Raw genomic sequence first — 14,498 nt, forward strand, 5'->3', positions numbered from 1 at the left:
CTGACGACGATAGGCAAGGCAACAAACACTGTCGTCCCGCGCGGCGCCCTGAAGAGACTCGAGTATAACAACACAAGCAAAAAATCTGGGCAAAAGAAAGTTAGTTTTTCTCGCAGAGGTCCTAAGAAGATCATGACCCTTTTGCCGCTATCAGTTTCTAGTTCCTTCGAGAGCTACGGCCAACTTTTTCCTTTCTTACGATTCTCTGCAGTTTTCTTTCTTTTCTGTCCGATCTCCGCGACTTCAAGACGATACGATACCATCGGGGAATTTACTTTTATTTCTTTTATTCCGCTCGATTCGATGCAGTATTTCGCGATCGTTTTATACGCCATGATAGAAAACGGTTGCGGTTTTTCTTTTGTTTCGTTCGTTGTTAGTAGCGGAAGTAAATTTTGTTTTATTTTATTTATTTTCATTCATTTTATTTCCCATTTTTTCTTCAAAATAAAAACATTCCGTAGAATAAATTCTATTAAAAGGAAGAGTGGAATGGAACTTCTACAAAGAGGGTTTTTTAAACTTGTGAGGGAATAGGTATTCTGCGTGATGGAGTTTGAATTTTAGGTTTAGAGTTACTTGTAGTCAATTGTTTGTGTACATTTGACTGAAAAGAATTGGTTTGGGTTAGGTTTAACAAATGCTGCAAGAATTAGGTTTGAGTTAGGCTTAGAAATGCTGCAATACCTAGTGTTGCCTAAGGCTCAAGAAATGCTGAAAGACCTAGGTTTGCTTTAGGGTTAAGAAATGCTGCAAGAACTTGGTTTGCGTTAGGCTCAAGAAATGCTGCAAAACCAGCTAGGTTTGTCTTGGGCTTAGAAAATACTTCAAGAGAATGGTTCAAGTTGATCATAGGAAAATGAATGTTGGCAAAGGAGACTACACGATTTCACTTACACTTTAAAGAGTTCTGTAAGCTTACAATTGAAATGAACCGTTGTAAAAGGATATAAAGAATTTAATACCGTGTATTTTATTTGGTTTACAACTTAAAGTATATTTTAGAAGAATTCTTCTTAAAGAATTTTTATTTATTAACAACGATTCTCTTCCATTTATTACATTACGTTTAATAAGTTTGGGTATCGGCCGAGTTTTACAGGAGAAATCCATTAAAGAGTGAAGCTATACATATACATATACGCATAGATATCAAAAATAAATATGTATATATCGCTTTGAATTTGTGATATCTATGTGTACACCTTTGAAAGCAAAAATATCGATCAAATATATAGACAGGGTGTTATAAAAAGGGACTGTAATTATAAGATCGAAGTACTGAGGGGGACTATCCCCCTGGAAGAACACCCTGTACATATAAGATATAGAAAAGTGGCATCGTAAATGATTTTTCTTGGGGCGGCTATATTTTTATTCTTATTTTCTCGTTTTTCTTACGAAAGAAGCAATTTGACATTTATAAGAAAGGATTCCTTCTCTCTCTTTTCCAAGTTTCTCTCTCTCTCTCTCTCTCTCTGTCTCTCTCTCTCTCTCTCTCTCTCTCTCTGTCTCTCTCTCTCTCTCTCTCTCTCTCTCTCTCTCTTTCTCTCTCTCTCTCATTCTCTCTCTCATTCTCTCTCTTGTGTTCCCCGGGACATCGATCGCTTATTAATATTGATGATCTGACATTTACGCTTGAGATAAACGACACCTGCATCCCCCCTTTTAAATATCCTACACTTTTTTTATTATTACAATACCTAAATCCTAGAACCACGATAATATCTTCCCGTAGACTGTATTTCAGCGTAATGCTTTAACGAACCTAGTTGTTCCCTTTCGAAGATCAAATGAATTTCTTCGGGTATGTAATATTTTATCACTTGAATTTTGATCATCCAAGTTGCTCAAAGACTATATATATTATAAACCAAACGCAATTAAGTATCAACTTTGTTTTAAAAAGTGCATTTTAATTGAGACTATAAGCCGCGTTTACACGAGACACTTTGAAACCGTTTTAAACCGTTTTGGAATGTACAAGAAAGAACCAGAGATCTTTCACGAGAAAATGCAAATATTATTTTCAAATAGGGTTAGGCCTTTCCAAAACGGTTGAAAACGGTTCCAAAGTGTCTCGTGTAAATGCGGCTTTAAAGTATAGAAGTACGTGGCTAAAACGATACGTTCACATATTCTTAATAACGTCAATGAATACTTACGCTTGTAGTTTAATAGGATTTGCAAATCAAATTGCGAGTTGATTATCAGGTGGTACTGGGAAAACTCACTCAGAGCCGGTATTTCCCTTCCTTCGTATGCACGAGTTGAGCTATCGAACATTCCCAATTATTTATGTTTACTGAAATACCTTTATAATCGGTTTATATTGAGATATGTGTTTGGGGTTTTGGCGCGACTTCAATCCTGTCTCCTGTGTATAGGCGTATACGTCCGGAATTTCCGACAAATCTGACCAATTTTAAGCTTTTGCCCAACACGCTCTACGTGGCGCGCGCAGATTCGATTTGGTTAAGTCATTTCGATTGAAATCATTTTCGTTATAAAGCCCTTAAATTATAGACAGGGATGAATTTTAACTCTATGCACAACTTCGCATCTGGTGCTTGCATTGTCAGAAATTCTCATCTGTACAGTCTCCAAAGGGGTTTGGGTTTAATAATGAATGGCGTCAAAATTTTCCAGCCCTTTATGATCTCACAGGCTTGCGTTAATAGTTAAACACTCTGTAAATTAGAGTAAAATATTTGCTTGTTTGTTTCATCGTAATTTAAATCAAATTTACTTCAAACAAAAACTAAATATTTAATATCAAAAAGAAAAAAATCGATACTTGGAATTAAAACATTTTTTTGTTTCGTCTCTACCTTAGTGGATAAAGTTTTAATAAAACTTAATTTAATTACGAGCGACGCTTAAATTAAAAAAGAAACGGTCCATTATTAGGCCAATAAACTTAAATAACAAGGGGTCGGACACAACACGTGCATTTCTGCGTGTGATTATTGTTTCCTCGCCTTAAAAGATTTATTAGACTGTTTTTTCTTTCGTGTCACGTGTCCGACACCTCAATATTTGTAATCTCGTGGTTTTCAAACCTTAATGAGCGAACTCATTAGGGCAGAGGAGAGGATACGAGCGTTTTTCTTTCTTTTTTATAAATGCGTTTAAAGTTTCAATACGGTCGACGCTTTTTAATGTCCCCTCCCTCTAGTTCAATATTTACAAAGTGTTGAACTGTTGATTTGAAAGAAATATTTCACGCCGGAAACTTCATAAAGATATTCAAGAGCAGTTGGGGAAAAGTAACAATTAAAATTTACGTTAAGTCTTAATAGAGTTGAAAAGCTCGTGTAAGTTGCTGTTAGCTGCACTTGACCGGGACGGAGTGCATGGTCCTAGTTTTAAAGAGAGATTTTCGGCGCCTCGCTTTGGTTTGAATCATAATTTATATAAACCGCAAATTTTCATCACTTTAACACTTAATATTTCTTTGGGTTGCTATAATTTCGAGTGTTAAATGAAGTAATTAACCTTGACTAATTTAAGTTACCCCAATTTTGATTACTTATCTGATGAAAATTCCAATCCTATTATGGTATTGTGATAATTATCGTGAACGACTTTGAGTAGAAATGTTGAAACTATTGGCATTCCTCAAATAGCTAAACCACGCTGTTTATCTGAAAACAATTAGAGTGTAATTATAGTATAATAGTTTTATTGGAATTAAAGTTAATTAATGCGAGGATATTTAATTTATTCGTAGTTTTAAGTTAAACAAAGCTGTTTTGTAAACCAATAACTAAATATGATGCATCTGGAATTCAACGAATACAGCTCAACAACGGCTATATAGTTTTGGAAGAAGTAATGCATGCTAAAATCACTTAATTGCTACCCTTAATGAGAATATTAATTAACCCCAGTTTAGTGAGAGTGTATTTGTTATTTCTAAAACTCTCTTGAATCAAGGCGATTTAGAACAATTTGTTAATTTTAATTTTAAATAGACTTCAAATGTGTGCACAATATTCACTTTACTAAATCTTTTTTTTTTTTTAAATAATCAATTCAATTTTAACGAATTTACGTCACATAATTAATGTCTACTGACCTCTTGACGTAATTGTTAACTTTAAAGAAAAATTAATGTCTTTTCCCTATTGTTTTCTTAATTCTACAATTAGAAGCTTTACTGGAACCTCATTAACAATGGTTATATCGCTTTTAAATTGGGAATCAATTTGCAAAGCGACCGAAGACTCAATTTTCACAGGGGGGGGGGTAAATAAAGGGAGACGTGCTTTTCCCTATTTATAATTAAATTAAGTTAATTAAAAGCCTGTTCAACTTCCCCAGGGATAACCACTCTCATCCCCGGGGATTTAAACGAAATTAAAAATCGATTCTGATAAGCTTAATTAAACTTAAACTCAATTATATTATTATTATATTGGATGAGAAAATTTTAATCCCGTTATAGGCCTATTATATATATAATTTTCAGATATTGAACTTATTTTTTTTTTCAAATGAAATTGTTTTTCTGTTTCTTTCGATTTTTGTTCCGGTTCGTTAAGTAACACACGTGCCTTGCCTTAAACACTTAAATTAAATATTAAGTGGTATTGCTTTGGCGTGACAATGCGAATTTCTATTGTCTAAATTATGAAAGTTATTTAAAGAGGTCACTAAAAACCACCCTGGCTGGCCCCCCCAATGAAAACAATCTCCACCTTAAAAAATGTATACGAATGATGACATACCCCAAATTTAGCGTAAACAATATTTGATAACTTTTATTTGTTTCGGTAAAATGATTTTTGAAGTTATTAACTTTCATTTAAGTTCAGCAAATATTACAGCGAATTCCATTGGACTGCTCGGGGTGTGTTCCATTTGTAAATCGAGATCGCCTCTCATTGGGATTTACGTCTTTGGCGGGAAAAATCGGCGTAGACATTTTGGCGGTAAAATTCAGCGTAGACATTTTGGCGGTAAAATTCAATGTAGACATTTGGCGGGAAAATGTTAAAACCGTCTTATCTGATCGGAACGAAATAGAGCAAACCACGAGCGATCTCCGAGCAGTCCAATGAAATTCGCCATTAAGTGTGCAAGAAGAACCCGCGCTATAACCGTAGATCTAATTTATTTTTCGTTAGTGTGCATGAATCTGAAAGGAAGTCTACTTTTAATAGAGTCGCTAGATCTTAGCCGGGGGCAGGAAGGGACTTTTACTTCTGTTAGTGTAGCGCTTATCTGCTGTCACTTTTTGGTCTTTTTTTGTGGCGCGAAAGTTGGCAACGCGGCGGAAGTAACGGCATTATTTGCAAGGGAACGTTCCTCGGGACCACAAATAATAGGATGTAGCGGCAAAACTGACCGAGGATAAAAACTCTACCCGAGAGTTCCGCTACTACATAAGTTTATAATGTATAACTTCTTATAAGTATGACACAAATTATCTGTGATGATGAGAGTTAGAGAACGACGGGCGGAGTATTTGTACTGGAGGAGGTTGAATTATCTCATAATTCTTTGAAAGGTGTTGCTTCGCGACACGATCTCAGTGTCAAACTTAAGAAAGGCGAGTGGGCAACTGTTTACTTTCAGTTAATTTGCTTCTGAGAGACGCGTTCGTTGATAACGTCTCGTATAAGGAAGTGCGCTTTATTCAGGCGCTCACTTGGACTTAAGGAAACAGGTTGACAAGCTTATGGTCCAAAATCAATTCGTTCCTCCCTATAAGCTTGGCGGAACAGTTGTCTTAACGCGCGTGACGCGAAGACATAAGGCGCCAAGAATAAAGCTTGTTGCATTATGTAATCAGTTATCATTTTTTGTCTTTTCACGGATGCTTCTAAGTTGTTAAACCCTGATGACACAATATAGCGAGTTTAAGAAGATGACCAACAAACATGAACGAAAACCCCTAGAGCTCTAAATCTAAGATCCTTGAAGTTTTGGCGCGAGAAAACATTATTACACGTGTTTTCCCATTTTGGCGCGTGAAAAAAATTATGGCACGTGCTTTCTCATTTTGGCGCGAGAAAACATTATTACACGTGTTTTCCCATTTTGGCGCGTGAAAAAAATTATGGCACGTGCTTTCTCATTTTGGCGCGAGAAATAACTCGCGCGCTTTACAACTTTAATTTCAAATTAGGCTTAACTCGTACAAGTCCTTGTGGCATTTAAACTTAATGAAATGGTTTTCAGTATAAGTTTCTTAAACTCTCTATCGTGTCCTTGACCAAACTCGTGTTTATAAGTTGTTTTAACGTTGTAATGAATCTAACAATCGCTTAAATAGAGACATTATCGTATGGATAACTCAATTTCGCGCCAAATTGACCTCGAATTTTGTAATCGTGGAATGATAATATGATGTTTAAGACATCTATGAATGAATGAACATTTGATCTTGACCCCAATTGGAATTTGAAAAAAAAAAAAAATAAATAAATAAATAGAAAAATTCGAGAGTAATTTTAAAATAAATGAAAACACATGCAGCGTTTATTCTCTATAAAAGGAGCTTGAAATAAAGATAAAACGAACAAAAAAGATAAAATCAAACGAAAGAACAAATTTCATTTACGTTACATCGTTACGTAACTAAATATAGCTGGCCTTTCCAAATATAATAGTCTTTTTACAACAATTGTCTGATACGGAAAATCTTTGGTATAAAGAAAAAGAAATGAAAATAGATACCAGAAACGGTTCATTAAGTTATAATAAAGTTTGTGTTCAAAATTATTCTTTCAAGTCGTCCCGTTTCTGATATCTATGGGGATGGTTAAGTATATTTAGCAAGTTGAACCGTGCTTTATCTGGTCGGTCAGTTAGTACTAGTACGGAGGAATGGCTTTAGTGCGGAGTTTTTATCATTTGACGTATTCAGTAGCGTTCTCGAACAACCACTTTATCCTTGCCCAATTTCATTCATTCTTTGGTCGTCGCGCGGGGCCTCTTCTGAAGGGGGGCCGGGTTTGTGTCGCGGCTTTTCTCTTGGTCTTCGCTCGTCATTTCGCTTCAGGACCCGGACCCTACTACACATCCTCAATTAAGGAACGCCAACCAAACCTTCTGCTCTCTCTTACTGTCCTCTTGAAAATTTTCTCTTCTCTTTTATCGCGGCCAGGCGAGCAATGCTTGGAAAATATCTCGGCTTCCATGCACCTCTTCACAAAGCTGCTTGCTTTAAAGGCGGAAGTCCATCACCTTCTTACAGATGCGTAAACTTGTGTCTTATCCAATAGGGAATGGAGATACTGGGAAAGTTATTCCTTTGTCCACGTGCCACGTGCAAAAATATAGGCCTACAGGGTGATCAAAGTATGGGAAATCAACTTTGACCCTGGATGTGTAACTTCTATCTCCATTTTGCCACACGAGGCCACCCAAACAAGTTGTGATTAAAGTGTTTTACCGATAGCCCCTAGGATATTTTAGCATTATCTTTCAGGTTCTTATAGTTAAATTTAAGGGGCCATCCCTAAAATAATTCAATCGTAATTCTCATTCTCAAGGGATTTCCATTGAAATATTACAACTAAGTATTTTACAATTTTGCTCGTCAAATTGTCAAACGTACGCGAATATTTCACTTCAACTCACGAACGTCTATCCCTGAGAGTTCTCTATCGCCATTCTGAAACCTATACAATCTGAACCAATCATCGTGGCTCGATCTCGTAGAGACTATATGGCGCGAAAGACAGGAGCTCGCTCGTGCGCCGATGGAAGATTTATATCATTCGTGATCAGCTCCATACAAAATGCATTTACATTTACATCTCACCACCACTCGCTTAAATCTTACAGGGTGTATATTTTTTCATTGAAAAAAAAAAAAAACTCGCTGTTTTTCAATTGGAATACGCCCGGGCCCCTTTCAAGCGCCTTCTACCTTCGCGGAGAGTGGTAGCGATTTTCCAAAGTGTGGACTGATGTATGCCAGCCTAAATTTATGTTACTTTTTATAAATATAATACATCGTAACTTGTTTCTTGTAAATTGGTTCGACGCCTTCGGTGCTGTTTAGAGTATAAGCGTGTACTAAAGTTCATATCTTGTATAGCGAAAGTATTACCAGAATCCTTTCATAAGTTTATAAGATATGTTCCATAAGTATGACGTACACTACCTATGCTTCGTAATGCTACTGAGAAACTTGCAGCTCGAGATAACTAGTTCGAGAACGACGGAAGCGAGAATTGAAGTCCTACACTCGGTGGTTAATTAATTTTGCAGGACCATTCCATCTAGGTCCTATTTAATCTGCATTACTAAGCCTTTGACAGCGCCCGATCAGGTGTCGTCGCTTTACCTCGAATCTATGCCCTACCTCATTCACTTCATGACAAGCTCTAGTTTCTAAGTTACCAGTGACAAACTTATGGATGGAACATATCTTATGACCTTATGTAATAGGCCTACAGAGTTTAAGAAATAGATGACAAGAAAACAAAACACGTGTAGGTAGTAGACCTTAATGCTTAAAGCCTTTGACATGGCGGAAGAAGCTTAAATGTTATCTTAAGCTTAAGCCTTTGGTGTATGTATAACCCTTAACCCTTTCGTGTCGCCAACCATCTTCTCCTGAAATATTAGGCCTAACTTTTTTGGAAATGGGAAGCGAAAAGACGACCCATACCTATAAATATTTCAGAAAAAAGCGAAATAGCTGAATGATGCCGTGCAAATTGTCGTGAAATCCTCATGGTATAGTTGCGCCTTAACCACCATCCAAGCTAGGAAAAAAATAAATAAAATAGAATCGAAATTTTTTGGCTCAATCTGTCGGAAAAAGAAAAAGTTCATGGCAATATTTTCCAAGCTGTATGTATGGTTTGCGACACGAAGTTTTCACCAAGAATAACTTATACACCTGACCATGGTATCTTTCGTTCCTATTACAAAACTCGACTACGTCTTCATCCGCCTAATTCTGTCTATAGTGCAAACTTGAAGATGTCGTGTTAGGATTCGAGTTCTAGCTAGGAGAAAATACTGTATAAAATAGACTTAGCTTTTTTATCGTAGGCTAACAGCTGACAGCGGTGCGGGTGTAGTTGAGTGTATAGTCTCTCCTTTTTGCGCCAAGAGATATCCGGAGTTATTTGGCAGCCAATTCGTCACTCTTTAAAGGACCATTAAGGCTTTAGTGAGATAATTTTCCTTAATGAAGTGGTTAGTTTTCTTCTTGTATTTTATTTCATTAGCTTCGCTACGTCGACTTCATTGATGGCCTCTTCTTACGGCCATCCTCAGTCTTTTTAGGGATACGGTATTGTTGAAGATAATGAGATTGTAGTAGTCCGTCGTAGGACTTTCTCGATTTCCTGAGGAACTAGATGATATTTAAGTCCTTCCTGGGTGATAAGCAACCTCCAATGGTTGATGTTCTGTGAGGAAACTCATTTAAGATCCGTGATCATCTTGGAAAATGGGATGATATATTTTGCCATCTTGTTCAATTTAATTATCATTGTTTTTTCAAAAACCCCTGCCTTATATACGCCCCCATCCATTATTTTCTCAATCTTAATTCTCTCATTAAGAGCTTGAGATCACGTGTTTTTAATTAAACTGAAATAAATCCAATGCAAAAAAGAGGAAAGAACTAACTCTTTTTAATAATCCTCGAGACCTTGATAAAAAAATTAGGCTTAGGTAAGATCACGTGATACTTTATAAGCGTGTCATGATGATCGGTAGATCGCGAGTATTAGTAAACGCAATGTGAGCACTGAGCACGAGGAAACAAATTTTACGTTCTTCTTCCGGAGGAGATGAGACAGGAAGTGCTTGAGAAGATTCTTAGATGAATAAGTAAAAATGAAAAATCTCTTTGTTCTTGTTTCCTTTTCCTTAAGCCTTGGCTCAGGATTGAAATTTTAACGTGCACGCGACGATTTCTTTTATTCTGAAACAGCAATCACGAAATGGGGAAACACGCCCTATCGTGAGAAAGGTTTGAGTTATGGTTAAACTTAAACCGGAAGTAAAAGATTAGTTCTAAGGGATACTTTTAAACTGCTAAACAACTGCTATTGAAATCTTGAATAATAAATGTTTAGATGATGTTGGCAAGATTCATGTTACAATTACTCCGCCCGCTTTGTGGTGGTACACTTCTCTAACACAATTTAATATGTTTGGCATGTCCAAGGTGTCTTTATATTTATTTGAGCATGTTGTCCGATATGATTCAATATAATAATTCCTAAGCCTAATGAAGGGGTTATTCAACGCAAACATTTTTCAAAGAGATTTCCCAGAAAACATTAAATAGAGCTTAACTATCCACGGTAGACCACAAAAAAAGTAATTTTTTTTAGGAGCAAAGTTGGAATGGCCATTGAAACGGACACTTTTTATTATTTTTCTGTGGTCATCATACGCGTTTTTATGGAGTCTTCTTTTACACCACCGACCTTTCGTTGCTCAAATGCACCGAGGTTTCTTGGGGGAAAAAAAACCTTAACCGTAATAGGATAGCTGCATGCTCGTTTTCAAAGGCCATATAGAAGTGAGCTCGCGTCCAGCAGTTTTTTTGCTATGACAGACCTTAAAAAGGAAAAAATAGTGCGCAGACTTTTTATCTAAACAACCGGCTTCTGTCCGTGTCCCTGTCCCTGTCCCTGTTCACTTTTTTTGAATATATAAAACGTTTTGGGTAGTAACGGTATATAAAAAGGCTTATTTTGATAGGTTTTTGTTGGAAATTTAAAAAGCTGTGCCTAAAATGATGTTTTTCTGTTTTTATTTTTATATATTATTTTTGCTCTGCAGTTTTGTAATAAGAGATGGATATAGTCTAGTTTGATCCCGGTTTTATGTATTTTGAACTTTGAATCACGTGTGTTCTAGAACACGAGTAAAGAAACATTATTTTTAAAGAGATAATGATATCGTGAAGTTAACTATGTGTTTTAAAAACCATGTAGGGCGATGGGAACACTGATTTGAGGGGTGATAATCACTTTTTCCACGTATTCACCCTAAGTTCGTTGTCCTTGTTTAGCCAAATATCACTTATTACTACTATACTTTAGAATTACAAATTAATTTTTAAAAAAGATTCGTAGAGATAGACGACTTGGTAAATATTTACAGCAAATGAAACAGATTGGTTTATGACTTCTTTAATTTTCCTGGAACTGAAGAAAAAGTCATTACTTTTCTTCATTTCGTTCCTGTCGAGTAATAATGACAATAATAACGTTGTGTTTTTTCCTTTTGTTCTACAGAAAATGTCTCTGCTGGAGTAAAAGGACAATCATCGAGCGTTCCCTCGTGGTTATTGCAGCCGTTCTTTTCATCGTCTGCTTGGCCTTGCTTCTCTTGAACATTCTCTTACAAGGTAAACAGAATTCTCTTATTATCCTTTGAATCAACCGCCGCACACCGCACTAGATGCCCATGCCATGAAAATGTACCGACCTTCCACTAATTGGAGCCTCTTGATACCGAATTCGTTTATCCGCCTTTCTTCTCCAGCATTTCCGAGTGCACAGTCAGTATACTTATGTTCAGCTCCGTCTTGCTTCTTGCGTCTCTACTTAATAATTAGGCTTAAGTCCGGTATATTCAGTTCTTAAAGATATTAGGCTTAACGTCGCGGGTTAGAAGAAGTTAGGCAAGGCTTAAAATGAAGAATAATTAAGGTATTTTTTTAAATATTTTGAATTTAGATGCTTCCCAAATTATAATATGAACTCTTAGTTTAAAACTTTAGGACTTTCCTATATCAAAGAGAGATGAAAGGTCTTTTGAAAGTTGGTTAGTCCGAAGTTAACATCTTAGAAGCTAACAATCATAACCTTTATTTAATTTCAAAATGGGGTCCTCTTTATATAATTCGATTATAAGAGGAGACCCAACTTTGGTCAAGGCAAAGAACTTGAGGGACGTAATAAGCCCTTTTAATTCCACCTCAAAGAATAAGTTTCCTTGAAACTCACCCTAACCATTTATATAACTACAGTTTAATTTACTTCTGATAATACCTGTTGTTAAAATAAAGAGAAATGTAAAATAGGCGAGCGCGTGCATAATTTGGCTCTCGAGAATGGGAGGAAGTGGACCAATGATGGTACGAGTTGAGCGAGCCGCTTGTGGAAACGGAGCGGAGGAAACGTAACCGGAGAAAACCTAATTCCCTTTTAATTTTCTCCCTTCTCTCTTCCTTTTTCTTGTTTTCTCTCTTTCTCTTTCTTTCTTCCATTCTACTCTTTCTCGCCCTATCGGGATCTTTTTGGCTTTTATTTGGTAAAGAATGGAAGAGAGGAGCGCGGGGGGGAGAAACGGAGGAGGTTTTAAGCGGAAAGCTGGTCGGGGGTATAGCGATAACGAGGCGCCGAAAACAAGCCTTTTATGGTGAAACAAAAGCGACAGGATTAGTGAGACAAGCTTACCCGCATATTTCAGCCCATCCCTCCCCCCTTAACTCTACCCGCCCTTTTTTATTCACTTCCTAAAAGCAGTAACTCCCAAAGAGTTCCTAAAACAGCGATGAGTTCGGTTACAACATTTTTAATCACTCAAAACCATTTAAAGGGATTGCTAATCGAAGTTATTTAAGGTATTTGTTAAGCCTAGTTTTGAATTTAAAAACTTCGCGCTCGCTTTAAGTGTCACGTGCTCTGTTAATGCATTAATATTCCATAAGCCTTTGTTTTCAATTTTGAAATGTTACGTGATTAGGCTTAGCAATCCGAGTTTAATAACAAACTTGTAAATTAAATTTTAATAATCTTATAATGTCCTTAATCGATTGATAAATTTAGTTGTTCTTCTAGTAGTCCATTATCTCTTTAAAAGGCATTGAGAAAAGTATTTTTCCCGGGGTTTTCGGAAATGGTAACCATAGCAACCGTTTCGGCGGGAGTTTTCCCAAGAGCCGCGGATGATCCGCGCGCGCCTCGCGTCTTTCAGCACGTGTTCCATTTCCCATCCGTTTTAAAAGCAACTTAAACATCCTCTCCTTAAACCTCTAAAATTTTCCGGGACTTCGTCATAGATATTTGAAATATTACAGTATTTATAAAATTAGTTTAAAATAAGATTTACGGTAATTTGATTTACGTATTTTTAATATCCATGACGTGCTCCTAGCTCTATTTAAGATGTCACCGGTTAAAGGAATATCTAATGAGAAACGAACTAACAAATTACTGTTTTAATTAGGCCCTTAATTAAATTTTAATTTGACAAACTGTTTGCCATTTCATTTTTGCGGTTAAATGAACTTGTCTCCTTTGTGTTGGTAACCCGAATAGCACGCGGACTTTTAGGCTAGCCCACATTTAGGGGCTATTCAATTATCTATGATATTAAGTTCTGACTTACGCCCAGCTCAAACCGCTTTACGTAGGAAGCTGAAAATTTGCAAGGCCATTACCCTTAAGTACTGGATAATCACTTAAAAATATTGTAGTAGTCAGTGGCCATCTTGAAAAATGGCGTCTATGGAATAACGTTGATAGTATGTTTGGATTTTGGCGGCCATCTTGGGAAATGGAAACCAATACTAGTAGGTCAATAGGATCTCGGAAACACATTAGATTATTAAATAGGGCTTAGGTTCTGTCATGTAAGAATTAATGATGTATCTGAAGCAGAATATTCTCTGATTTTTCTCTGGTATTTTTTTTCTCTTTCTTTCTGACAGCCAGACTACGGGACGCTTCTGGTCAGGACAATCTCTGTATTACCAAGGAATGCATCGCTGCCGGTAAGACGTTCTTCTTTGATCCTATTATTAGTGGAGTTCCTTAGCTTTTCAAAAAGAGGTCATAATTATTAAAAAGAACCCTTTCTTCCAAGGTCAATTATTGACTTTTACAAGCAACAGGTTCTTATCAAAAGAAACTCGCTTTAATTTTGATCGTAGCAGCAACTAGCAACCATTGAGTTAAATGGTGCCGAGGGGCTTATCACGCTAGGATAGATTTTTGAAACATTGCGTGTATATCTTTAGTACATTAATTAGGCTGAGTGATTGACCCCTCGATTATGTTGATTGAATCCAGATAAAGTTTGGTCATCAACAAATAACCATACGATTACGCTGAGTTAGTTAGTAGCCCCTCGTATATTTGTGTCGAAACCAAATTACAAACGAATGCTATTTACTGGATAGTTTTGTCATTAAAACTATCATATTCAAAATCACTAATTGTTCTTGGTGTTACGTTAAATTCAGGGTCAATATTACTTTCCTGATTACTTAATTTAGTTTCTTTCCAAGGTGCTAAGAGAGTATAATTTACTTCCCTGACAGATCTTTAGTTAATCTTAAACCGCATTCGCTTATTTAATCAGAAATCTAATCGCATATTTATATAATTAAGACTCGGGTAAGGCAAGCCTTTCCTTTACTTTGTAGTTACCCGCATGCAGCTCTTCTCAAAAGCAACTTTCCTCGAATCTTTGGAAAAGTGTCGTCGTTGTCTCACGTTACACCTTAACACGAGCGACATTTGTGGGGGGAGGGCGAGGGAAATTGGGGGAGG

At 36.6% G+C, this 14,498-nt stretch overlaps 1 protein-coding gene across 2 annotated transcripts in view; it reads left to right on the plus strand.

Moving 5' to 3' along the window:
• LOC149702465 (endothelin-converting enzyme 1-like) overlaps positions 1 to 14,498 on the plus strand; it is a 36,115-nt gene that overhangs the window by 8,501 nt on the left and 13,116 nt on the right. For both annotated transcript variants that reach the window (XM_089866270.1, XM_089866269.1), the window contains 2 exons: positions 11,232 to 11,344; positions 13,655 to 13,717. In XM_089866270.1, the coding sequence (XP_089722396.1) occupies positions 11,232 to 11,344; positions 13,655 to 13,717 (176 nt within the window). The remainder of the gene's footprint in view (positions 1 to 11,231; positions 11,345 to 13,654; positions 13,718 to 14,498) is intronic.

The sequence above is a fragment of the Phalangium opilio genome, unplaced genomic scaffold, assembly GCF_054372755.1.
Source record: "Phalangium opilio isolate 3A_F unplaced genomic scaffold, DU_Popi_V2 ptg000017l_1, whole genome shotgun sequence".
In the NCBI taxonomy this organism is placed as follows: Eukaryota; Metazoa; Arthropoda; class Arachnida; order Opiliones; family Phalangiidae; genus Phalangium; species Phalangium opilio.